A 26,813-nucleotide genomic window follows, 5' to 3' on the forward strand; every position below is an offset into this window, starting at 1 on the left:
CATTTTTGAGCAGTCAGTTTGAAATATTGTCTAAATTAAGCTTAATTTCAGCGGTCACTTGGACCAAAAAGAATCACCTGTCAAATCTGATTTAAAAATTGCCTAAAATATATGAACTTTTCTGAAAAATCAGATTTCAAAAAGCTTTTCCTTTTGTTTGCTTCTCGAAGTTCTACATCTACAGCAGTCTTTGCTGTTGAAGACTTTTTCCCACAACCTTTTTAATGCAGGACTCTTTGAATGACTTCTGCTAAATCTGATAAAATATTTCCAAAATACAAACTACTATTTCATTAGCTGGACAATCTTACACTATGTGGTCAACTCTGTTCAGTTTGGAAAAACAAAAAGTATACCTACCCCAACCTGGGGACCAGAATTGAAGATTAAAAGGTGATACACCTGAAGGACATGCATTTCACTCATTTGGTGTTTTGGTTTGTAAGGGAACAGGCTCCAAATACTACAGGAAATTGGTTCTCATTCTTTCCACCTGTATAACTGAATCAATTTCAACCCTTCATCTTTGGGACAGTATTGGAGGACGTGGATTTTCAGTCGGTTAAAATGACTTTATTGTCTGCGATCCTCCCAAGCACCAAAGCATTACTGTAGGCAGTGAAATGTAAAAGTTCAGCCGAAGGCTTGTTGTGTTTGGACACTTTGGGATACCAGGAAAAAACTGTCCAGCCAACATTGTGCTAGAGTGTGATGGGAAACAAAATGTGTGATAAAGAGCCTTCAGTGATCTGTCATACTGGGGGGAAACATTTTATATAATCTAGATTTAAAACACTGCAGCTGGTGACCAGCTTCGATCTGAACTGGGTGTCTAGTATTGATGGATTTCTGGTGATGCTCTCGGCCCACATTGTTACAGACAGGCCGGTCCCCAAGTCGTATTGCTCTATACTTTATCTATTGGAGATTAGAAACTAGGTCTGAGGTACAAAGATACAAATAAGTGCCTCCTGCCAGCGTCACAAGTCAGAGATATCTTAGATGAAGCCATCACAATGATAAAGACACAACAAGGCTGAGACTTACCTGAGACTTTGGGTAACTTTTGCCACATAACAGATACTAATCCTGTACAACACATTGACTAATATTTAAATTGAAGCACAAACAAAGCCCTTCTAGACTTGCTTACTTAATGGAAACCATTAACAGGTCACGAAAGGCGGGGAAACCAGTCATTTGTAAAAGATTCCAAAGGATGCATTATGATGTCAAAAATGCTGTGATCACAATGTATGATCTGTAGAAAGGGAAGAAATGGGAGTTGGGAAGGTCACATTCATGCCAGAGCAGAGTTAAATAGTAACTGACAGAAGTTTCAAAGGGCTTATTTCTGACTCGGTATCTTATTATGAAACGAAATCCTCTGTTCCATCATCTACAAGAAGGGTCATCAGCTTCCACTCGGGGAGAATAAGAACAAAATTGCCTCACTTTTATTTAAAGAGCCATTCTTACTAAACCACGATGTTATATATCATGTCTTTTTTAAAAAACAAGTTAAAGTGCACATTCCTAAGAGTGTATCATCTTTGATATCTATTGATGAATACAGAATAGGTAAAGCTGTATTCTCCTGTTGTGCACCTCATGGGTGGAAGAGGCTTCAGAGCTCAGTTTATCTTCTCTTAGGTGATGTTTTATATACTGAAAAGGTTTAACATAAAAACTGTAACGGTAGAAAGAGTGTATGAGACTTTCAAAGGTAATGTTTTGAGTTTAAACTTCGGAAAAGTGAACCTAAATCCTCGGTTGCTTCTCTTTCTTCGAAGAAATTAGAAGTCTGGTAGATATGCAGAGGTTAAGATTGCACTGGCAGACCTGTATGTATGTATTTATGTGCATGTGGCTACACAGTTGGGAATTAATGTTACAACACTAAATGGACTGGTTCTTGTATGGTGCTTTTCTGCTCTACCTGCGCACTCAAAGCATTTTATACCCGACCTCCTGAGCCACAGCTACCATGCTCAACCTGTGATGTAAAGATTAGAGGAACAGAAAAGTCGCATGTAATGTCATAAATGTGGAATTATATTTTTATGAGCTACACGTGTGTCATTACTGAAGATAAAGAGTCCAGGTTCTGCTCATCTCCCCTCCACGTTCTTCCTTGTAGCTGGTTCCTCTGCAGCGTGACAAGCAGTATGACTGGAGTTGCTCTCAGACTTTCCATCTGTAGTATTAATGGTGTCTTCTCTCTCCTTCTCTCTGATCTGTCTGCCTGACACCGCCTGCCTGGAGTGCCACTGTGTGTTAAATCTCCCCCTTCAGTCTGCGATGCCACAGAGCTAAACCCCTAGAGTGGCTTTGTTGTGCTTCTGCAGTGGAATCTCTGCCTTCAGCCTGTCTGCCGTAGCTAAATCTCAGCATGGCTATGTGTGTGTGTGTGTGCATGCGCGTGCATCTGCAGCTGAATCAGTTTCCAACTTCTGCCACGGAGCTGAAAAGCTCCAGTGTCCTCGCTTCCAGAATTAGAACAGAAATTAGCAGAAACATCTTGAACTTGTGGAGCCGGTCATGTGCGCAGCTTACCGTTGACCTTACAGGCTCGCTACTGTGTGTTTGCTCTGTGAGATTTTGTCATTTTTAGTAAAATGTCTTGGTTTTTATGTAGCTTATTTAGTGGACCACCTCTTGAGAATTCAGTTCCTGAAATAATAACAAAGTATCTATTTTTTTAAATCACTTTTGTATTACATCGGATTCATCAACTTTTTTCTGAATGCAGTTTTGCCTTTTTACCTGCTTCACCCATAGCCACTGTTTCATGCTCCACCACCTCCACTAAAGCATTACCATTACCTGTGAGTGTGACTTGTGGATGGTGACCTTTTGTTTTCTGCAGTGTCGCTGAAATTGCTGTGTCACTGTGTCTTAGTCTGCCGCCCAAGCCTAAACATCTCTTATCATCGGTTTTATTATCTTAATGTACCATCTCCAGCAGCGCTAAAACATTTTCTCCTGCATTGAGGGACCTCTACGGGTCCTTGATGTCCATCAGGAAGATCCTCTGAAAAATCTGTTTCTTTTAAATAATTATATGTAATTAAACTTTAGTGCAAACTTGACTTCTATTGTTTGGCTCCATTTGATTTCAGAGGACAGGAAACTACAAACTAGATTATGTATTCTGAGCTACAGGAAGGAAAGATTTTGGTTTGCTGTCTTTGACCAAATGAGATGGTGCACGTATGACGTCAGTATGAAAAAGACTTTCCCAGTATCCTGATAGTGAATACTAATTAAAACAATTAACATTTGACTATAAATTAAAGTGGTTTGCTTTGGAATCCGCACGCAACATTAAGTACAGCATTCCTGATATATTCTTTTGTACACTGGTGGACACAGTGGCCAGACGAATGGAAGGGCCTGGAGTCTGGAGACTGAAACATTTTTAAGCCAACCCTGGTCGCAAGTGACAGTGACACAAACTTTAAAGACACAAAAGCAGCAAAATAAGAAATGAAAACAATAACAGAGATAAAAAGGGCATGAAAAAGACAACAAATGATAACAAAGACACAAAAAAGATGTAAAACAACAGCCTGAAAAAATTTAAATACCAAGACAAGTAGAAGAGCATCAAACAAATGAAGTACAGCAGCAGGACTGCATTACACATAAGCATAAATGAGATTTTTTTTTCATATTATAAACAGCAAATATAATGATATAAATCAAATCCATTTGTTTTGTCAAGCTTAAAGATTCCTTTGAGGTTTCTAAGATGTGAAAATGTCATAAAGGTCCTCGTTAGTTTTAGTTTAAATATTATTTCTTTTCTATCAGAAGCTGAAAATGGCAAACGTACTGCAACACACTGAATAACTGTATTTGAAATAAGAAACATAGCTATAGATAATAAACTCAGTTCTTAATTCTGACCAGGTAGAAGCTTCAGGTGTTCCAGAAGAACAAGAAGCAAAATGGAAAATGAAGAGTTGGGCAGTTTCATATAAATATTAATCGTCAAAAAATACTCCATCATTTCATTTGTATGGATTCAACTGGTTTCAATTTTGGAATATATATAATATAATAAGTGTGTAAATAGAAAAAGAAGAAGCTTTCCAATTAAACGAAGAAGAATATAAACAAAAGTTTTAGCTGTGTTCTTCTTGTGCTCCAAAGAAAAGAGAAAGGTACAGGAAAGCCCCGTTAGTGCAGTGAAGTGGATGGTGAGGCTCATATATGATGTGCGACTTGACCACAAATCCAATGTGTGCAGCTCCTTTCCAGCTGTCGCTCTACACTTGTGTACTCTTCTTTTTCTGTTGTCAGGTATGGTGCTCGAGAAAAGTCATGCTTTGTGCGCGCTCTAAAGGCTGCCACTGACTTTGATGCTAATAACTGCTAGTGGTATTAGTGCCCTCGTCTTTTCAGCTTTGTGTTTGTTGGATGTCTTCTTTGGTAATTTGCTCGAGTTTTTGCTAAAATTTTCTGTCTTTAATCTTTTTCTCCCCCCAATGTTTCACTGAAGTCGCCCAAACATTAGCACAGTGGTTCCTACATGTCAGGTGCAGGTGTTGCTCACCTGCTATTCAAAACCTTTGTATAGGATTGGTATTGCAGCTAATCTGGAAATGTCGGGAGCACTGAAGTCCTCAGAAACGTTGGCACGATCAGCTAAAAAAACCTTTATTGGCGAAAAGCATTTACGTCAGCATTATCTTTTAATGACCACTGACTGCACTGATTGTTTACACTTGGAATACTTGCCTGAAATTTGCATCCTCATGGCTCGGAGAGAAATTACACACAAGCTACTGTTGAAAAATGTATGAATGGCCCAGCTGTCGTTACCGTGCGGATCAGGTGGTAGTTTGAGGAAACAGCCTGTTAGACGAGCTTGGGCCGATGGTCACTTGGCAGCTCGGCAGCAGCTTTATTAAAAGGAGAACTCTGATGCATCTGTCCCATTTTCTTTGCTTTCTGCTTCTTTTCACTTTATCCCTTCACTTTGATCCAACGTTTTTGTAATTCCTAACTCAACTGAGCACTCTTCCCCCTCTCACCATCCATCAATCCCATAATTCAGAGTCAATCTCTGTTCAGGCTTAGTTTTTTGCTTTTCTTTTTCCTCCCTATATGTCCCTTGCAACCTCTCTTTTTCATCAATTCCCACTTTCTGTCTCGCCTTCCTCTTTTCTCTGCTTTATAGTCCCCTCTATCTCTCTCTGTCCTCCCATCCTCCTTCTCACTTCTGCATCATAAAGTAGATGGCTGGATGATTCATGTCTGCCCCCGGACTGTTGTGATCCTTATTTTACTGCACAGTTAAACAGGACTCCCCCTTTCCTCCTCCGTTGTGTGTCTGTCCTCTGCAGCTACCGACACTTATTAACCAAAGCGTCATAGCGTTAACACAGATAACAGCCAGGACTGGAAACAATAAACGTGTCTTCATCTGCTGGGTAATTATTGTTCTGCAGATATTTTATGCGAGGACTGAATACAGTCTGGATTTTACAGTGCTATTGATTGGATCTGGGAGAGTTGTTTGTGCGACCATTAAGCTCCCAGGCACCAATCTGATTTAGACTGGCTCCTCTCCATGACTCTGGGCATCCACAGTCCAGCTGTCTTTTTCTCTGCACTATTCATCATTATGAGAGGGACATCCATGTTTTAATCAGTTTGTCTGCTGCGGTATTACTACATATCGCTGTAGTCATTCATTGCTCACAGGCAAGCGAGGTTGTTCAATGATTGATGTTATACATAGAATCTGTCAGTGAGAGTCTGAATGATTGAGTCAGTGTGTTTGCCAACGGATGTCTTTCCAACTCATATAAAGTGCAAGTGTTTGATGTGCGTTGCTGCAGGGTTTAAGTTCAACTTATGCTCTCTTTTAAAACTGCATTCTCCACAACATTTTCTCCGGGTCTGCACTTGATATCTCACAAATACATTTTTAATAAATCTTTCCTCTTTATTGCTCACTTTCACTCCCCCGCCATTGCCCCGGTAAGCAACAAAACAGAGCACAAGCTTCTAAGTGAGGTTTCAGTCATTATCTGCAATGACCCGAGCTAACCCTAACTGCTGGTGTGCAGAACATGTAGATACTGGTTATTTTTCTTTACAGCTTTTCTGTTAATGCTCTTCCAAGCAGGCGAAACTTCTATAACAAACCCAAACTCTAAACATAACCCTAAAAGGGTCAAAAGTGACCTGGTGAATGATAACAAAACCAAGTAGAGACTACAACGGAAATGTCAGGATAGCATTTCTACATCTTTCAGCTTGACTTCTGATCATATTGGTGCGTCGTACCCACGTAAACAATCCTAGGTCACCCATACCCCCAACCTGTTGCAGCAGATGGCTGTTTCTCCCTGAGCCTGGTTCTGCTGGAGGTTTCTTCCTGTTGAAAGGGAGTTTTTCCTTCCCACTGTCGCCAAATTGTTTTCTCATAGGGGATCACCTGATTGTTGGGGTTTTCTCTGTTTTCTTTGTATTACTGTAGAGTCTTTACCTTTCAATATAAAGCGCCTTGAGGCAACTGCTGTTGTGATTTGGCACCATATAAGAAAAATAGAATTTAAATGAAATTGAAAAAGCTGTAATATTAATAAAAACATAGCTGATTTATTGTCAGGACAAGAATTAACCTCATTCCTTTTAAATGTACAAAAACTTTATCAAACTCTATGAACAATGCATAAAGAGGACAAAACTCTGTGCTTGAGCCCACACTGTCCCTTACATGCTGTGTGCTGCTGTGGTTTGGAGACACTCATTCCCTTGGGAGGAAGGTTCACTGCAAATCAATACAAAGCTGCTCTGAGTGATCATCATTGTCCTAACATGAAACATTTCCATCCTGAAGGGAGTGTTTGAGCATATTTTGCTCAAATGGTGCCCGGTCCTAATTTTAAGAGATAATGTTTGTAGAAAGTATGAATCTTACCCTCAGCAAAACAAGCAAAGGAGGATGATGACCACGGATCAACCAAACAGTGGGTTCTAGGATTCAAGCTTCTTTCCCCAACTAATATCAGCAAAACTGAAGTAATAGCACCCAAAGTGAAAACACAACTGTAAGTGATTAACTCGTAATTAATAAACAAAACTGCAAAATCAACTGAGGATTAACGCTGGTGCTGATGGATGTGACAGAGAGAGAAAGAGGTCACCTCTTTTTTGTGTTTCTCAGTGTAGGCACCATAATTTACAACATAAAGATTGTGTGTAAGTCTTGAAACCAGCAAATGAGACCCAAAGGGCATGGATCAGTTAACTGTTAGATAATTGCCCGCCTTTATTTTGAAAGTTCAGTCACTGCTAAGACACTGCTGAGTCTGAGAATCTCTGTGGGGCGACAGCTGTTGTTTGCTCTGTTATTTACTGTCATGAAGTATATTTAGTATGATTTATTCATCTATTTGAGAAAATGTGAGGGCATCTCCTTTTGCAAGCATGCTGCTGAAGCTACTGCTTTCATTGATTTTGGTCTGTTTTTATTATTTTAGCTTTCGTTTTATGATGTCAGGGGCCTGATTGGGATGATCTGCAGTTCTGGCCCCTAGTGTGTTGTGTTCGTGGCTGCCTGTGTGTCTGAAGCGTCATTTGCCATTGCTCATGTCTCTATTTGCTTAAACCTTTCTCCTGCAGCATGCAAAGTCTGAAGAGCATCTGGACTTTAAGATGTTTCACCTCTCATCTAAGAGGCTTCTTCACTTCTAAAACCAAATGGCACTGGTCCAAGTATAAACCCTAGAGCAGGTTGTCCCTTAAGAGGGTCGTTGATCCACTATTACTCATGTGCATCATCACAATAGCCAAGATGGTTTCCGGTGAAACCACTGTGAGCTCTTGCCTCATCCTATCATGTGACCTGTTAAGATTACCTGACACAAGACGTGAGTGTGGGTTAAACAGGAATCAACAACCCTCTAAAGGGACAACCTCCACTTGGGTTTAAATACCTTGGACTGTCCACCATTCGGTTTTAGAACTGAAGAAGCCTCTCGGGTGAGAAGTGAAACATCTTCACAAAGCTTAAAGAAGTCTAGTTGCTTTCTGTCCAAGTTCCTTAGACTATCATGAACTTACAGAGACAGCACATTTTGTTTTAACAAAATCCTTTAATGCACATGTCCTGGGGAAGTAGAAGCATCTCAGAGTGAAGTACAAGATCTCACTGTCTTAGTCACGAATGTGAACAACACCAGCACAGACCTGACTGCTCTCACCAGCATCAAACACTTGAGTGCCCGCTACTGAAATGTGTAGCCAAGTTTCTGTTGAGCATAACAAATCTGCAAAGTACCTTGCATGAGGTCAGATTTCTATTACTTTGTTGTTTATTGATCTCAAATTTGTGAGTATCCTCAGTGGGTGCGGTGACCTTGTGTACTTTTCTCCTGACACCACCTCTCCCTCCCTCCCTATAACTTCTGCCAGCCTGTTGTCCTTTTACGTCTGGTAAATATCCTTATCTAAATATCCTGATGTCATCCACATGTTCGTAAGTTCAGCTGTGGGGGAAAACATGTCTTTCAGAACTAACATACAGTAAGACAAAAAAAGAACGAAAAACCCCAAATAAAGTCACCTGGACAGGTAAGCCATGCAAGTGTGCAAAGCACTTTGTGCAATTAGAAGTGAATAGGCACTATTGCTATTTTGTAATTTAAAACACAAATGATCAAGATAGTGAAAAAAGGATAAAACAGTTTTAAAGTTGACTTTTATTGGAATAATTAAATGACACATTATTACCTGCAAAGCTCTACTAATGAGACAGTTTGGGTCAGCCTGGCCTTGTGTGCAAAACTGAGGCCAAAAAGTGCCACAAGGCTTTGGCTTACACGTTCGGTATTGATTGTAGGGTACAGTAATTGAATGCCGCCTTACTGAGAGGTTTTATGAACTCAGAGCATCAATCACTATTACCATTCAGTAAACAGAGATTGTTAGAATCGCAGAGACTGTAGCACTAAACTGCAAGAGCATGGTTTCAAAAAGTGAATCCCCACTACCACCACAGTCTTACCTTCCAGCTTGCTACAAAATCAGCACACTGTTTCTGCACTGGCACTGAATGTTGGCTGCAGTGAGACACAGAGTCTTCCAGGATGAGTATAATTCCTAGAGCTGGTGCCATCCTTCAGCTCCTGGCTGTTATTGGAGGAACTCATATGACTCTCTTTGTCATGGAACCCTAACCCCGTGTTCTTGAGAGCAGTGAAAGTACTTAATTGGAAAAATAATAATATAGTTTTTGCTGTCAGTTAAGAGTGTTTTCTTCTGTCTCGTTATTGCAAAAACTTGGGAAAAAAAATGTTCTGACAGCAGAGCGTTAGGGTCATCAACGATAATGACCGAGACATCAAAGAGGTTAACAAGTGAGTCAAATTCAAGTTCTGATGTGATGAAAACACAATAAAATCGATCCATCTATAATTGCCTGTGACACCAACCAATGGAAGGACACCGAACCTTAGGTAATTAAATGTTATCAAGGATGAGCTGTGAGCAGTGAGCCTGAGATTAATGGAGTATGTCCAGACAAGGTGATTCAAGACCCTGTTAAGGCTCACCCAAATTTATAGGCCTTTGATTCAATTTTTAATCAATTATATGTGAGACATATATATTACAAACTGCATCTGCATCCCATTGAAACATCTGTAATATTATATCTGAAAGTCAGAATGAAGTTTCTTCATATTTGGTCAAAAAAGAAGGCAAACGCTGTGAACTGTAATGCACTCACATTTAAGTAGCGCTTTTTTTACTGTCTATTTAAAGTGCCTTAGATTACAAGTCGCATTATACCCATACATTCATTAAGCACATTATTCTATGCAGATCGCACCTGTGGCCAATTTAGAGACTCTAATTAAGCTTACATGCACGTCTGTGGACCCAGAAACATACTGAGAACATGCAAACTCCACACATTTTGACGCCTTAATATTTTGTGACCACAAATGTCTCGAGAAAAATGATATTGTGAACCTTGGTCATTTCAGCTGTTATATTTATTTATTTATTTTGAATGGTTCCTTTTCTTTGTACATGATTCTTTCATTTTCTTAAGCTAGGCTTTCTCCTGCTCTCCTGCCTTAGCAGCGCAGGCTTCTCTCTTGCAGCACTGTCACCACTTTTGCTGCTTCACCTGGAGATAAATGTGTTTCCTTATATAGAAACTTGGGGGTGTGACAGCATTCAGATGGTATATTGCACAAGCCTGCTGGTTCAGAATAGTTTACCAACATACGCACAGTGATACAAGCAATATCGGCTGGAGCGCACATTTCATAAATCTGTAACAACTGTAAATTTTGCAAATGCACTTGTTTTTGTTGTGCAGGATAAGAACGTTCCACGCACATGTAAGTAAATGAGAAGCAATGTTCAGCTGGTTGTCAGCTGAACAGATGATGCTGGTGAGACTATCATCAATGAATTGTCCTTTTTCACTTCTTAGTCCTTTTTTAATTTGCTTCTTATATGATGTTGCTCACAAATAAAAGCCAGTGTTTGAAACAATTGCTTTTGTTTTTTCAATGGTCGTCTGCATTTTAACTGACTCAGCCTACTTCACACTTCTCATGCTGTCAAATTCTCGATTCATCAGCATCACAGGCAGAGGCAACTGGCTCTTAAGTACTTCCAGTATCCGTGCACATATCTGTGATTATTGGCAAGAATCTTATAGGGAAAAAATGTTCAGGACGTTCTTTAAAACTATCAAAATTACATATTATAGACATTAGCATGCAACCCAGACCTGAGAATCATCACACACAATAATGCAATCACCATTTTACACGGGTAGATTGGTGATTGCTGAGAGATGCACATAAAAAGTGAATTGCAATAATCAAGACGGGAGAAAATTAAAGTGTGTACAAAAAGTTTGAGATGATTGACTGACAGTAAACGTTTGACTTTTACAATATTTCTAAGATGAAGGAAACAAAACGAACCAGCAACTTGACAAAAACTAATTCAGGCTAAAAATGAGACCCGACATTTGAGTGAGACTTCTGATTCTGTTTTTTAACAAAGAATGTCGAAACTTAACATAAACACTGAAACTGGAGTGACGTCAGGTGCACAAAATAATTTGAATATCGACTTTTTTCCCCCATTATCTGGTTTGACAAAACCTAAAATCCAAGTCTGAATTTGCTACCCAAGACTTTCTGCTTTGGGCTCTGTGAGGGTCTCAGTGTCCTTTGACTTTTCAACACATAAAGTAGTGACGCCAACTTCAGTCACAGATATTATCAGGAAAGGAGGCAAAAAATAAACATGTCAAAACACAACACATTGCATGCATTGTGTGCTTTCAGGTTTCAGGACATCGTCTTGCCTTTCCATCACTGATCTGTGGCCAGTGTCGGTGGTAAACAGCCAAAAACAGACTGATTAGTTTTCTAATCTGTGCTTTACGAGCTACAGTTACAGTTGTGTAAAAACATGTTTATATATTGTCTTCATCACCATTTCGGTGTCTTTCTGACACATGCAATTTGCACTGTTTTCAGTTTACTGCACCACTCGTTTTAGTGGTATAACTGACTTACAGCTCAGCATGTTGCACATATAAAATGCATTAATTCAGCACAGATCCTGTAGAAAAGAAGGAGATAAATGTGATACTTTCAGACAGTTACACACTAAGCTTGGAGACATGACACAGGAAACACAGACCTTCGGCTCCACATACCTTGCAAAACATTTAATATTGCTGTCCATAAGTAACCTTGCTACTGTAACTGCTGTTTCCAAATCCACTTTGAGCCATTTGTTGCTGATGCAGTGTTTACTGTGGGGTTGCAAGGTTTTAACACTCTGCAACAAAGGCCAGCTGACTCTTGGATGTTTTTGTGACCTATAATGGGTTACTGAACATTGTGAAACAAGTAAGATACTCTGTGTGCACTCTCAGAATTGTCTTGAGCAGCAGGCGCTTCAGAAAGCCACATGCAGTGTGGCCAGTAAGAACCAACCAAAACTCATTTGTACCATCGGTTGTCGAATGTATGCATTTGTTCAAGTTTGGGTTATAGACAGTTTCTTTTTGAATGTATTTATTGCATTATTAGGTCTTCATCATTAATATTATTAGGACTAATTAAAAAGAGTATCTTATTTGTCATCTAATGTTAGTATTGTTCGCTAACAAGACACCAGCATCTTTTTCACTCAAGTGTTTTCAGCAGTCATATCACACATTAACCCTGACCCTAACTCTAGTCAGTCACAATATATAAATGTTTCATTTTTTGTTAATCTGCCAGCTACTAAGGCAGACTATGTGTGATGTTTGATTTTGAGAATGTGATCATTTCATGGGTTCACATGTCAAAACTGCTTTAGAGAACACAAGCATGAGACCCGAACCTTTTAATACGTATTCAGCCGTTCTCATTCAGCTCAGGCTGAAAGTAGCAGCCCACGCAAACATGTCATACATGTCAGTGTGTTGTTCGTGGCTTCCTGCTGACAGAGTTCAGCGTCAGTGTCTGTCTTGATGTCTTTATCAGTGGCCGGTGGTTATTTGGGAGCTGCAGCAGGGTGTCAGGCGGGGCTTGGCCACCAAGGCTCGATGAAATATGCATTGGCCCGAGATTGAGTTGACTGACCTTGCTCGGTTGTGTGTGTTGTCTGTGCTGGGGTTTGACAAGAATAAGTCTTTAATAGCACTCGGGCTCAGAGGGTGTGACTGCTCTATCTGTTCGGCCCCTTTCCTTGTTGTTACTGCATAGTCATGCAAGTTATGTGCCGGTGCTGTTTGTGTGTTTTTAGTCCATAAACAGGTGGACTGGAGAACAGATTGCCTGAAGGTTTGAATGGCAGCTTCAGTGCAGAGCGTCTCCATTTCTTATACCTGGATGGATTGTTTTGACAGAAGTCACGACCACGAAAAAACTGAAATGACTACAGTGCATGAAGAACTCAATTACCAAGCTCGGACCTGTAGGCCTTATTAACATCCCTCCCTGCAAAACTCGTTGACTTTGACCAAGAGGCTGTTGACCTGAGCCGTTAGTATCAATCATTTTCAAAGCGCGACACATACGAAGCTGTTTTGCATCACATTTTGTTTCATTTTGGGAAAAAAAGTATCCGTTATTAACATTTCCTTTTTGTGCTGACAGCCGACACCGGATTAGAGGTTCATACTTTGATTACAATTAAACATTGACAAGCATCTGACATTTTTAGATAATCTTGTCATGAATGTGCGATGATGTCATTGGTCAGAACTGGAAATGCAACCTGTGAGGAGTATTCATACAGCTGAGAATAATAATATTGATAAAGTTGCTGGTGTTATGATGTAATTGACCAATTTCAGAGCATAATCAGCTAATCTGAGACACATTGTGTTTTTTATGGAATATTTTTTAAAAACAACCATCCTTCAGTTTTAAAGAAGCACAAAGGCAGTAAGATGTTTTAGCAAGTGAACCTCTGTTTTGTAATTTCACTCGCTTCATGAGACGCAGTTACTGAGTGAAAATGTTTACCAGCTACATAGAATTCACTTCTGTGGTGCTGATTTAACTTATAATCTGATTTATAAGTCAAAGTAGAAACTTCTAGCTAATTGTGGTGGTGCCACAGGCTCATATACCGCAGCCTATGGCGCTAACGTCGTACATATAGAAGAGTAAGAGGAGAATGACTCAGAGTTGTTAGAGAAAAGCTTCAAAGTAGCACCAGGAGGCACTGGAGAAAAAGCTAACGGGCATATGGAACCGAACTTTTCTTTCAAAAAGAATACAGTTAAAAGCAACATTCACACTTTCTAGCTAAGCTGTCACCCAAGATAACGGCCCACGCTCTTTTAAGTATCAATCCTGTGAGCAGCACAAAGTTGATCGTTTAAGCAACTCTGTTACACTTCATTGGAAATCATAGGCACATTTAACATTTAGTTATTGGGCTGTTAGAGGAGCACTATCATTGTTGAGTGTGTGTTTATGTGTTTGAGCTGGCTAAGTTTGCTCAATACAGCCAGTTTCTCTTGTTCTCAGTCATGTCACAAATATGCTGCTGTATTGCACACAAGATCCATAGAGGCCGGGGTCTATCACACCAGGCAAGACCCCAGGTGCAGGCTGTGTAAAGATGCCCCTGAGACAATCCAGCATAACAGCAGGGTGCAAGATGCTAGCAGGCAGGGCATACATGGAACACCATAACCAAGTGGCCGGCACAGTATACAGGTATATCTGTGCAGAGTATGGCCTGGAAGTCCTGAGGTCAAATGGGAGATGGAGAATTGCCGAGCTAAGATCCTGTGGGACTTCCAGATACAGACGGACACAATTGTGATGGCTAACCGACCGGACACAGTGGCATTAGAAAAACAGAGGAAGACGGCCATAGTGATAGATGTAGCGGTTCCGAATGACAGCAACATCAGGAAGAAGGAACATGAGAAGCTTAAGAAAATCCAAGGGCTCAGAGAAGAGCTCGAGAAGATCTTGAGGGTGAAGGTAACAGTGGTCCCAGTGATAATCGGAGAACTAGGTGCGGTAACTCCCAAGCAAGGCGAATGGCTGTCCAGAAGTGTGTGGCATAGAAAGAACTTAAGCTCAACTTAAGACGAACCAGGTCAGAGCTGTATTTTCAGGCACTAACTGCCTCCAAGTGTTGAAAGCTTCAGATAAATTCTGCAGAGCACAATTACAAAAAGTACCTTTAATGAAACTATTTGCTATCAGAAATTTTTATTTACACGACTTTATAAAAGTGTTAATAAGGCTGCCCCCTACATAAGAAACAATAAAATGCTGTACTTGGGTTTGAGTGGTGTGGTGGTTAACACCTTTGCTTTACTACAAGAAGGTTGTCGGTTGATACTTCCCGATCAGCTGAAGCCTTATTGTGCCACTTGTGTTCTCAGACAGTTTTAAAAGATTGTCTCGCATCATTAACTCGTGTTTGAAAAGAGGTGGTTGGTATGAACACAGAGAGGAAAGAGTTCTTTCTAAACTCCAGCCCAAACCAGTTTAGTTTAATGCTTAGCTATGAAGCGCTGAAAATCTGCACGTTCTTGTTCATCTATTCTTTGTCGCAGAGAATATGTGAAGAGTTAGCGTCACAATGACAGGATGGATGCAAGTCAGTTGAGGCTCCAAGAACCATCAACTTGTTTGCATTAATCCTGTATTATATCATAATTAGTAAAGAGCAATATATTTATGTCGAAAACAACATTAACGATTATTTTAGTCAACATTTCCTGCTGTGAAGTGTAATAATAATAATAATAACAAAGGTTATTAAAGGTCAGTCATTCAATCAGTCAGTTTATTAGTATTCAGCACCAATCAGCATGATTTTGCTGCGAGTGACTGATGTCATTAAGAGGATGAATGACTGTTAATTACAAGTGGATGTGTTTTAATTGCTTTAGCCGTAATCGGATGTTTCTGTTGTGATTACAAATTGATTTTCAGTGGATATACAGGAATTGATTTTCTCATCCCTTTTGTGATTGTTGAATGGAGCAGATTTCGCCCTTTTGATAGTTTGTTTCTACTTGAGGCAGGAGTGGCAGTACCCATCTGATAGAGAAGATTTTAAGGACCCATCTGCTGTTGGAAAAATCCAAGAGCAAAGATATCTGACAATGTTCTGCCAAATTAATGTGGGGTTTTTTTCTGCTTCAAGAACTGAGCTCATCTCCTACAGCGGCTGAAGACTCTTGGATACTGTGTTGTGCTAAGAAAGAGAGCGCAGAGAGAGATGTAATGAAATTAAAATGCAGGCACTGAAATTGATTTTGGCCCAAACTAAATAATCATCTGTTGGTGAGGACATTAACTCAGCTTCCGGGTGGTATTCCAGTGCACCCGTCACACTTCATGCATATTACATTCGCTTTGTCACAGTTTATAAACCGTCATCTGGTGTTTTAATGTGACCAATCAGGCGAGGCTGCCTATCATGTGGTGGTCCTCCTGACACAAATTTAGTAAGACGCCAGCAATGAGCCAGCTGCAGGGAAATCCCGACTGGAAGCTTAACAACAGATTTTGCATTAGGGTCCTTATCCAGCTTTGATTTCCACCGTTCACTGAATGCTAATTATTGTATCACAGCGTCGCGCTGCTCTTCTCTGCAACTTTGACACACAGATGTTTTTCATCACTAAAACATCAGAGAGGACTGACTGAGAAAACAGGATAACTCAGCATTCAGTTTAATTCAAGTGTTGGCTCTGAATGTAAAAAATGGTAATACATGCAGCACCTGCAGCCAGACAGAAAACACAAACACCGAGCAACAAGGTGAGATTTTCTGCACTTTAAAAAGAATCATTATTTTAATTTTCCATCTAAAAGTAGCAGCGCCAAAGGGGAGAATGTTCTTTACCAGTTATTAGTTCTTACCTTATAAAGATTTCAGTTTCATTTAAACTGGTGCGGTCTTCTGCTGCTGTACCACGTCTACTTCAAGGTTTGGCGCATTAAGCATTCATGCTGTTCTGCATACCTTCTAAGATAGGATAGATCAAGAGATAATTTATTGATCCCACAAGGGAAATTGTTGTAACAAGTGGTTATTTAAGTTACTACTAGGTTAAAGCAGTCTGGTAATTCCCTTCTGACCTCTGACATCAACAAGGCATTTTCTCCTTGAGAAATACTGCTCACTGGATATTTTTTGTTTTTCCAGTCTATTCTCTGTAAACCCCAGAGATGCTTGTGCAGGAAAATCCCCAAAAGATAAGTAGTGTCTGAAATTTGCGTATGAAAACAAAGGCACTGCGCATGCGCGTTTTACCCATATTCTATCGAGATATTTCATTTTCTTATCATTGCCCAACATTATACCGCTATTACCGTGAACGGCATGATATGGCCCAGCCCTACCAACAACCATGCCGTGTTTAAAGTCACCCTAATCGTCTGTTTGAACTTCAGCTGTTCAAAATGCACCGAATTGGTGGTTCTTGCTCTTGGTTCAAAATGAGTGGACGAGACAAGAAAAGAAATCAAAGGGACAGGCTTTGGAGCCGTACGGGACGCACAGCCTGACAATACACAGCAGCTTACATCCACTTTGCCTTTAAAGCTGGTGTGAAGGGAGGTTGAAGAAAGCGCTGAGCGGGTGCACCAAATAAATAAGGATCAATCAGGTCTCTTAGAACCCTAGAGTAAAAATATGGAGCTGGAGATGAGCACAATAGATTCTCTTTAAAGTCTTTTAATACAATCACCTCGTCCTGTATCCTAATTGAGATATACCAACAGAAATCCAGCCCAATTGTTTCTGAATGTAAGTTCATCCCAAATCAAACTGATATAAGAAATCCTTTGCAGTGAAAGATTACAGCTAAGCCAAGGGTGAAATCAGTCTTTGTTGCTTTCTAACAAACATCATCTAATGAACAATGGCTGCCGTATGTAATATGTTAGTAAGAAAAGAATTACTCAGTGAAGCTGGATATGAGCAAAGATTTGTATAAAGAGCCATTGCTGCTGAATGTTTATATGTAGCTCTATATTACTTTGAGTAATGCAAGGCAAACACATTTCACTTCTATTATTGTCAAGAGAACAACAGATACCTCTAAAACTGGACGCCTCACACTAGAATAATCTAGATCAGGGATGTGAAGCTCATTTTACGTTGTGGGTCACATACAACCCAGTTTGATCTTAAGTGGGCTGGACCAGAGAAACTACAGGATAAACATGTAAAGATAGATAGAAGGTTCTAGTAGTTCATTTAAGTCAGTCATTGTTAAGTCAGCGTATAATTTAGTTGTAAAAAAACTAGTGCTGTCAGTGTTAATCTCGTTAAAATGACATAACCGCATTAATGTGGCAAATCTCTGTTAGCGAGGGATTGCCCCGTGCATGGGGCTGCACGGTGTCAACGCGTTGGCGCGGTTAGCTCATTAATACGTTAGCACCGTGCAGCCCCACGCACAGGGTGATCTGCGTTTACTCGCTAATGGGGACTGCCGCGTTAATGCGGTTAACGAGATTAACACTGACAGGACAAAAACCCAGATAATTTCCCCCCGAAACAGATAATTTTCAATAGCAGATGGTGTAAAAACGGGAACCTTTCTCTCATTTGATTGTTTATTTCTGGCTTCATTACTTTGGTGTTTTATGAATGGCAGTTGGTGAAGGTGGGGGTGGGGGGGTTTATTAATAGAAAAAGGTGTAAAACTACAGAAAATACAGTTAAAAGTTGATTATCTGTGCACTTGTTCACATTTTCTAAAGCTGTTCAGTGGGCCAGATGGGAGTCTTTGCTGGGTCAATTCTAGCCCCTGGGCCTTATGTTTAACACGCCTGATCTACAGGTTTAAACATTATTGGCTATTACTGGCCAGATGAATATTAAATCAATGTTGCTATGTGGTGAACTGTCCACCCTCCACAGAAAACTGTCTGGACTTTTTTAAGTTTCTTGAAGACGTTTCATCCGAGAAGCTTCTTCAGTTCTAAGAGCAAATAGTGGAGAGTCCCAGATTTTAAGCCCTATGGGAGTGTCCCCAAGAGGGTCATGGACCCCTTTTTGATCACCTTGGCTCATGTGATTGCTCTTAGAACTGAAGAAGCTTCTCGGATGAGAGGTGAAACGTCTTCAAGGAAACTTAAAGAAGTCCAGACGCTTTTCTCTTTCTTTCTTCACAGACATGTCGTTCTCAGCAGCACTGAGAAATTTCTCCTCTTTGTCATTTGGTGCCAACCGTCCCACAGCTCGCGACCATAAAAGCGCTGTGTGGCATTTATCGCCACACCACCTGTGGTCCTAAGATGACACTGAAGGAAAATATTAGAGAAATGTGCCCGTTTGACACGAACCAACTCCTGTACAGTAGGACTGCAAAACAGGCCTGCGCACACTCACAGCACACATCTGTGTCCATGCTCTCACATAGGCACCAGTATAATTAATTTATGATCCGGCCCTGTGATTTATTTTCGTCCCTATCTGACCTTATGCGCTCCTTGAATACGAAATGTCCGCGAGGATTCGCGGTGCTTGGCTGAGTTGAAAGCGAACGCACACACAAGCTGCGCAGCTAGAGTCCTGCTGGACCACGTATCACAATCCTTCATTTCTCCTCGAAACGCTTCAGCTCTCTCACCTTCTTCCTGCACCTCTTTTTCGCTCATTTCTTCCATCTCCCACTCTCTGCTCATCCCTATGGAGTGTCTGAAAATAGCAGCTAAGGGAAATGTGGGTCAGCTGCCATGTAGTGTGTGTAGTGAACGTTTCTCTGTGTGTTTTCTACCTGCACCTCCTTAGCGTTTTTCACATTTCACAGAAATGAGCACCACGTATGTATGCTGCAGTTCTGCAGTGTTATTTTTGTTTTTTACTTTATTTTCCACTTGTAAGCCTGTGAATGTCTTAGAACTGTATGTGTCATCACTCCAGCAAAAACACAGGAGAAGCTCAAACCTTTGTTTAGCTTTAAGTCCTCTTCACACTGAAGGTCCCTTTACCTCAGCCAGGTACAGGGACCTGTCATTAATTTCCATTTTTGTCAGCTACCAATTTTCTATCATGGTAGCTGCCGTTTGTGGACTGAGGCTGCCTCGTATTGCTACAATTTAAATGGAGCATTTATTATGCCTTATTTCTGTTTCATCAAATTTGGTAGAGTTGCATCTAACCATCTTTAGAATGAGCTCCGTATCACCAGTGCTTGTTTAACGACTGTTATTTAGTGGCGATTTTATGGGGGAAATGCTTTTCTCATCCAGTCATCAGAACAAAACTGAGAGGATGTTTTGCTGCGTGGGTATAAAAAGTTCAGCATATGTCAAATGAATATCGTACGGTAAAATCTGATATTGTGGCAGAGAGTGAAATTATGTTTGACAAATATGTTAATAATAGCAACAATCTGACATTCACCTACAGAATGATCCACCATTTGGTGAAAGTGGGGAAGAAGAGCAAACTTAACTAGGGCGAGAGGAAAGAGAAACACACACAAAGTACAAGAACTACAGGAAAGAACGGGTCAAAATGAATGACATGCAGCAGTGGCATATGAATACATGATGACTGAAAAGAGGGGAGGGAAGAAGAAATGCCCATGTCATCACAGGAAGTCCCCAATATCATGAGCCTATAGCAACGTAACTAAGGTATGGTCACCTGAGTTTAAAGTAGAGATGGTGTCTGCCTCCTGAAGAGTCTGATAGTTGAAGTCTCTGCCACATATTCGAGTTTTAGAAAGTTTAGGAAGCACACGTTACCCTGTACACTTAAAGCAATGAACTCTTTTGGGATAACCTCATAGTGTTAAATAATATATATTAATATATGATCAAGCCTGATCATACAAGACATTAACAGGGAACTGGTGAGGGAAAAATACAACCTCTGTTAATACTCTTCTTGCAGAATTTGTACCAACTGAAAGCTCTTCTCCTCACAACTTTAACTTAAAAATTAATTTGGTCACAGTTATGTTATACGCACAGGACGCTGCCATGTTGCAGTTTAGTTGTAGGTGGGCTATTTTTTTTAACTAGAGTCGTCACATGTCCAGTGTTATTTGTAGCTTGCAGTTCCTCCTGCTAGACGGAGAAGCTCCTACTTTTAAAATAACACCCCATTAGTAATGTCTACGAGCTTTTATCGTTATCTATAACTGACAATTTGGTGTTAAGTATCATTTAGGAAGAGTAGAATAGAATAGAATAGAATATCCCTTTATTGTCATTGTACGTGTATAATGACACTGTGAGTGGTCCACACCAACTGTGCAGGAATAAAATATAAATAGTAAGACAGTGAATATTGTAAAGGTTTTAAAACGACACAAGCAAGACGTTTTACTGCCTAAAGCTAACCAAATGACATAAATGAAAATAAATGGTTACTGAAAGCTACAAAAGGGCCTCAGATCAGAGCTGAACTAAACCCTCTTGGCTGAAAATGAGATTATTAGTTTCTTATTTGGAAGACTTTCAAACTTGTTGGCACCACAGGCACATCAGTGACCACCTGTCATAAATGTTTGACCTCTTATCAGAATATAGTGGTTGGGGATTTGGAGCGGGGACATCGTCCTGACACACCCAGCAGCGAGTTGGGAGTTATTTGCTTGCGCCTTGTCCCATCTCGTCAAGCAGATCCCAGAGCTTGCCTTCTCCACCTGGGTGGTGTCTGGCCCCCTGTAGCACCAGTTCCTGGAGATGATGAGTTTGCAGAAAAGCCTCCACTCCCACTCAGCGTCCCAACTTCTGTCCAAGACACGCTGCTTATCTTGACTGTGCGCTGCAGCAGTCTTGCAGAACTGCTGCGGCTCACATACCTGTGGACATTGTGGAGCTGATACTATTCCAAACTTTATTCCAAACTCCTTTCTCTGTAACATTTAACGAAACTGATTTTTTTCACAGCAGCAGTCCTGGCCACAGCAAGTTTATCTCACTTTACCTCATGCAGCCTGACCTTATTGAGAAACGTTGGAAGTTGTTGGTCTAAAACTAGCAAAAGACAAGAAAGGAAAGAGGAATTAGGAAAAGAAAAAGACAGAACATTACAAATTAAGAGGTCTAATACTTCCAGGATTAGTTAGCAACAGCGAAACGCTATGCACCTAAAACTTTTCCACAGAAAGTCTCTGAAAAGAAGAAGGGGAAAAATGCTCAGCAAGAATCAGTGTAATTGTTTATATATATGCAAATCTCATTAAACCACCAAACAACTGTAGCGTTACCTATCATATAATCAATTTTTAATAAACGGAAACCAAAAGGCAGTAAAACTGGTGGATTTTTCAAAGAATTTACACATTGAAATGAGCAGTTTTGTATTTTGTAAATGTTTTTTTTTAGCAGTTTGTTGGTACCAGTCTTGATTTGAGCAAAGGTACAGTAGAGTGAGCTCAGTAAACTGAAGTAATCTGGATACAAAACCCACTGGCCTAAAACCTGCTGAAACATATCCCATTCTCAGCGATGCTGAACGTGAAGAGTCACTGCCGTTTTGATTGAAGCTTCCTTTTGTCACAGTCGCAGCTGTTTTCAGCTCTGTGGCCCAGTGTTGACCTAATTATCTGGTATGTGTTATACTAATATAGTCAACCCTGATGGCTCCAAAGAGCACAAACAGAGAGTACTGACACAGCTACAACTTTACAGAACTTGGCAAAACAAGCACAGATGAGTGTTTTTAAAGTGTGCATTGGGGTGAAAGGGAAGAACTGGATAGCACAATGATAACGGCCTGGGTTCATTCTAATCAGTCTTCCATATCACAAAGTTTTATTTTAGTCAATGTTTCTTTCCTTAACTGATAATAAAGCAGTGGCTAATGATTCAGCCTGTTTGTTTTTTTTAGAAAGGCAGACCTTCTACTCCATCTGAGACCAATTTTTCCCATTAGTAAGCTGGATATGCTAATGGCCACGCTAATAGAAGCCAATAAGTGGGTTATTATTTTTTATCCATTCTCTTATTTTGAAAGTTAACTCAAAAACACCTTCCTGTCTTTTGTTTTCTCTTCTGGTTGGCTCACTTGTGGCGGTCCTTGATATCGTTGATCTCATTCAGCCCAAGATGGCGGCCATCCTGGGCTTCAGCTGGGGTCCGTAGTCCTTCCTACGGTGCGAGTTAGAAATGTGCTCTAACTCGAACATGCAGCAGGTGGAAAACCGGATCATGCGCTGTTATGATAAGTTCACTAAAGCTGCAGAGCAGAACAAAGAACCTTGCCAGCTGTATTCAAAGACTGTTTGGGTCTATTTGGGTATTTTAACATCAGAACGGCCGGGATTTCCTATTATCACATTCTTTTACATTACAAAATGACATTTTACATTTCGTTCCTTTGGGTGAAATGCACTCACAATGAAGCCGATGCTTGTTTATTTCACAGTCATGTGTGTGTATATATGTTTGCACTGATCTTTTACTTTGCTCCTCTTCTTCCTAGGATTCAAGTGTCCTGTCTGCTCCAAGTCTGTGGCGTCCAATGAAATGGAGGTTCACTTTATCATGTGTCTAAGCAAGCCTCGCCTCTCTTACAATGGTAAGAAACACCTCCTTCTGTTCTTTTTATGATCGATCTGGTAGAAATCAGGCTCGCTGTGCCAGGGAACAATGAGCTTGAAGGCCTTGAAGCTGCTGCGCTCATAAATATTCGTGACAAGGTGGGCGGGTCTAAAGACAGGAACATGTTATCGAGCTAGTCCTTCAAAAACATGATAAATATGAATGAGGGGCAATGAGGAAAATCATAAAAATTCATAACATGAATTTACACAACCCGACAGTTTCAGCCATCCACTTTGGAAAATACAAACACAGCTGAGGCTGCAAAGCCCTCGACTGCTGCGCTCTGACATGTGACCTCTTCAGTTTCACAGCTCTTACTGGTTCTGTGTGATTCTGTTATGCCTCTTGGGGGTTTTTACTTTTTGCTGTCATTCTACTGGAGTACTAAACTGTACTTGCAAGATCCAAGACACGCTGCTTATCTTGACTGTGGGCTACAGCAGTCTTGCAGAACTGCTGCGGTTCACATAACCTGTGGACATCGCGGTGCTGATACTACCAACCCTGCCTCGGTACATTGAGTTTTTTCTTTTATAATAACAGCCTACATTGAGTCTCAGCTATAAGAGTACAGTGTGTATTTAGTCTTCACTTTTATAGGTTTAAGATGAGTTGGTATTAAGCTGCAACCTCCAGGGCTAACAAACCAAGCCATAAACTGCAGTTTCTGAATTCCAAAAGCAACTCAGTCACTACTGACTGACGTGTCCAACTTTACAGTAGGCTTAAATATGTTTACAAACTGCTGCACAAACCCATGCATTTGGATACTGGTTAGGTTGAAAATTAGGGGTGTTTCTGCTTTGAGCAGGGCGCCAACCTATGCTTGTTTTATGGTACTGCAGTTGTTTTTGTCTGGGTATGAATTTTATTACAAATAGAAAACCAACTTATCATGAGCAAGTTTGCATTGGTTGAAAAACCAATGTACTATTGCCGGGTGTAGGTTGAATGGTGACTGGTTGAGAAGTCGGCCAGAACAAGGAAGAGACCAACAGGGACAAGGAAAGTCAAAGATGATCAAAAGCAGCATGAAGAGGACTTAGCTTCACTTCAGCTCTTTGGATGTTCTAACGCCGTTCTTCTCTGTGGCTGAAGGATCAGTAGCAGCACAAGCAAGACTAGCTCACAGACCAGTTGCCCCTCAGCACAGTACACAGCTACAACTTCAACTTCATGTCTTCAAAGCTAAGCTCTGCACACGAGCAACGCAAAAGAATGAAAGGCCACAAATTATCAGCTTACTCTAAGTGCTGCAAACAGTGTAGGGATGTGGAGCCGGGCATGTCAGGGTCTTTTGTTTTACTTCATTGACCATGTGGGCAGTGCTGCCCTGTGTCACTCTGTTAGCTCATCCCTCCCTGTCTGCTGCCCGGCTGTTTTTCTCCCTGTTATCTAACCAACAGTTATAACTGATCATCTGGGACTTGTTATTGTGTTTCTAAGGGATTACACCTGCTGTTGGTTCAAGTACATCTTGAAATTGTTCAGCCTTTGTTGGATTGATCAACTGATCAATGAGTGATAATGAGCTAATCCCAGTGTGGGACTGCAGCTGGGGAAGGTATCATACAATGCAGTTCTCCAACTGCTGCAGGATCAGGTTGGAGTGGCTTTTAAGCTCTCAGCAGATAAATACACATTATCAGCTGCAGCCCTTGACCAGTCTGGGGCTGTGTAGAGAGCCCAAGGGGACGTGTTTGCTGGGTGGACTGTAGGTATGTGAGGGTGAATGGTTTGCCTCTTGTTCCGTGTCAGCTGGGCTCCAGCCCCCAAAGTAGGCAAAGAAAATGTATTGAGATGGTAAGAGCTGTGAATAACCTTCGAAAAGCAACTACGCATGCACGGATCCATCAGTTTTCTTCCACTTGTCAAATTCAAAGTCGGTAGTGGAGGTCGGCAGTCTGTCACGTAGCTACGGCATAGAAACATTCACAACTACAGCAAACTTGGAATGATCACCTAATCTAACAAACATGTATTTGTACTGTGGGAGGAAGCCAGACTATGAAGAGAGAAACCACACATGTAAACGTCCCAGCAAAAGATTCAGATCCTTCTTGCTGTGAAGCAGCAATTCAAACTGCTGCACGCCTGCACACAACTAAACTTTCAACATAAGACCCACTGGATTGTCCCAGTGAACTGATGGTGAAATCCTTTGTTTTCTTGAATAAACTCTGGAAAAATATATTTGTTCGGCTGTTAAAATATGTGGGTGGCCTTCTAAGTAAAGTCTATGTTTACCTCGAGGTGTGGGCCAGTGTTCTGACATCGCACACATTTAAATACAGCATCGTTCCTAAGTAGACGACCCACAGGATGGTGAATATGCATTGGGAAATGAATTCACTCATGGTTTTAGGTAAAATTTGAAAAATAAAGCACAGGTTTTATAACACTGAGCTCTTTGGTCCATTTTAGACTCAGTTATAAATAAATAAATAAATACTGAATTTTACCATTTTTAAAAAGCCAGATGATTCCTGACTTGGGGGAATATTGCTGTGATTCTGACATCATTCATGTTTACTGTTACTCGGTGTCCACAGTGCTGCTCTGGGCTATTTATGAATGACATAAAAAAGTACATAAAGCTGCTGCAGACACACGGTCTACCTTCCAGTCTCCTGTTATTTCCTCAAGCAGGCTTCTGTTTTAATTATGGCCTCGACTGCCGCTCCTGGTTGCTTGGAGACACGCGGTCATCATGTCTGTTTGTTGCCCCACAGCAGTAAGTTGATTGACACTTACTTGTTTGACTGTGTGTCTAAATGGGTGACCTTGTAAAAGTCTGCTCATACGTGGTGCTCATGTTTCTGAGCGTAACAATAACTAATTGAGTGAATTTGTTAGAGGCTGACAGAGACGGACACGAGAAGTCTTCAACCTGGTCATCGAGGCCGGTGCAGTAAAAAAACTACTGTAAGGCCTGCAGCTGAATTTGGATTGAGTGACAGAGACAGAGAGAGGAGAATTTTAACTGTCTTAAGGAAGATGGGATCCAGAATGATGGAGGACCCTGATGGCTGATAACGGACGAGAGGAAAGGGCAAAAGGAGAAACACTCCCATAATTCCTCCTTTTTCGGCACCTCCTGTCCTTCCTGTCACTCTTTATTTCCAACAAATTACTCTCTCGTTCTCCCTCTGTCCCTCTCTCATCTGTGAGTCTGTCTGTTCCTGCTGTGTAATCTCGCTGTAATTTCTTTTTTCCCTCTATCTTCTTCCGTGTCTGTTCTCTTGGGTTTTTGAGGCCCACAAAATGGGCTGTGCTTATCTTGTTTCCCAGCATGCTCAGGGGTGTATTGTCAATCACCTGGACCGACTGACTGCCGCACATCGGCACATCACACACATACACTCACACACACACACATCTACTGTTCAGGAGATTCATGAATGCACTGATAAACCTCTAAAGTTAAGCTGACTTGCTTATAACCTGCTTTCAAAATGAAGTTTTTAATACCACATCATCTGCATACATTTGTAGTTTTGTAGCAGAATTGTCGGAAGTGCTTCTTCCTGTCAGGGTGTTGATAGGCATTACATACATTTCAAATTTGAAGCAGTACAACTGAGCAGACTTTATTCAGTTTCAGCGTAGAGTGCCTGTCTGCTGTGATGCACTGGATTCAAGGGCAAGGTTTCATAGCCTTTTGGTCGAACGCACAAGGTTATGGCACATATGGTCAAAGGACCACTTGCTTCACACCCAAATGAATAATTACACACTTTTGTCATGTAGAAACTT

The 26,813-nt window shown here is 40.8% G+C and overlaps 1 protein-coding gene across 1 annotated transcript in view; it reads left to right on the forward strand.

Moving 5' to 3' along the window:
- znrf1 (zinc and ring finger 1) overlaps nucleotides 1–26,813 on the forward strand; it is a 63,802-nt gene that overhangs the window by 22,273 nt on the left and 14,716 nt on the right. Inside the window, exon 2 of the mRNA XM_026172571.1 lies at nucleotides 22,936–23,031. Within this exon, the coding sequence (XP_026028356.1) occupies nucleotides 22,936–23,031 (96 nt within the window). The remainder of the gene's footprint in view (nucleotides 1–22,935; nucleotides 23,032–26,813) is intronic.

The sequence above is a fragment of the Astatotilapia calliptera genome, chromosome 7, assembly GCF_900246225.1.
Source record: "Astatotilapia calliptera chromosome 7, fAstCal1.2, whole genome shotgun sequence".
NCBI classification, from domain to species: domain Eukaryota; kingdom Metazoa; phylum Chordata; class Actinopteri; order Cichliformes; family Cichlidae; genus Astatotilapia; species Astatotilapia calliptera.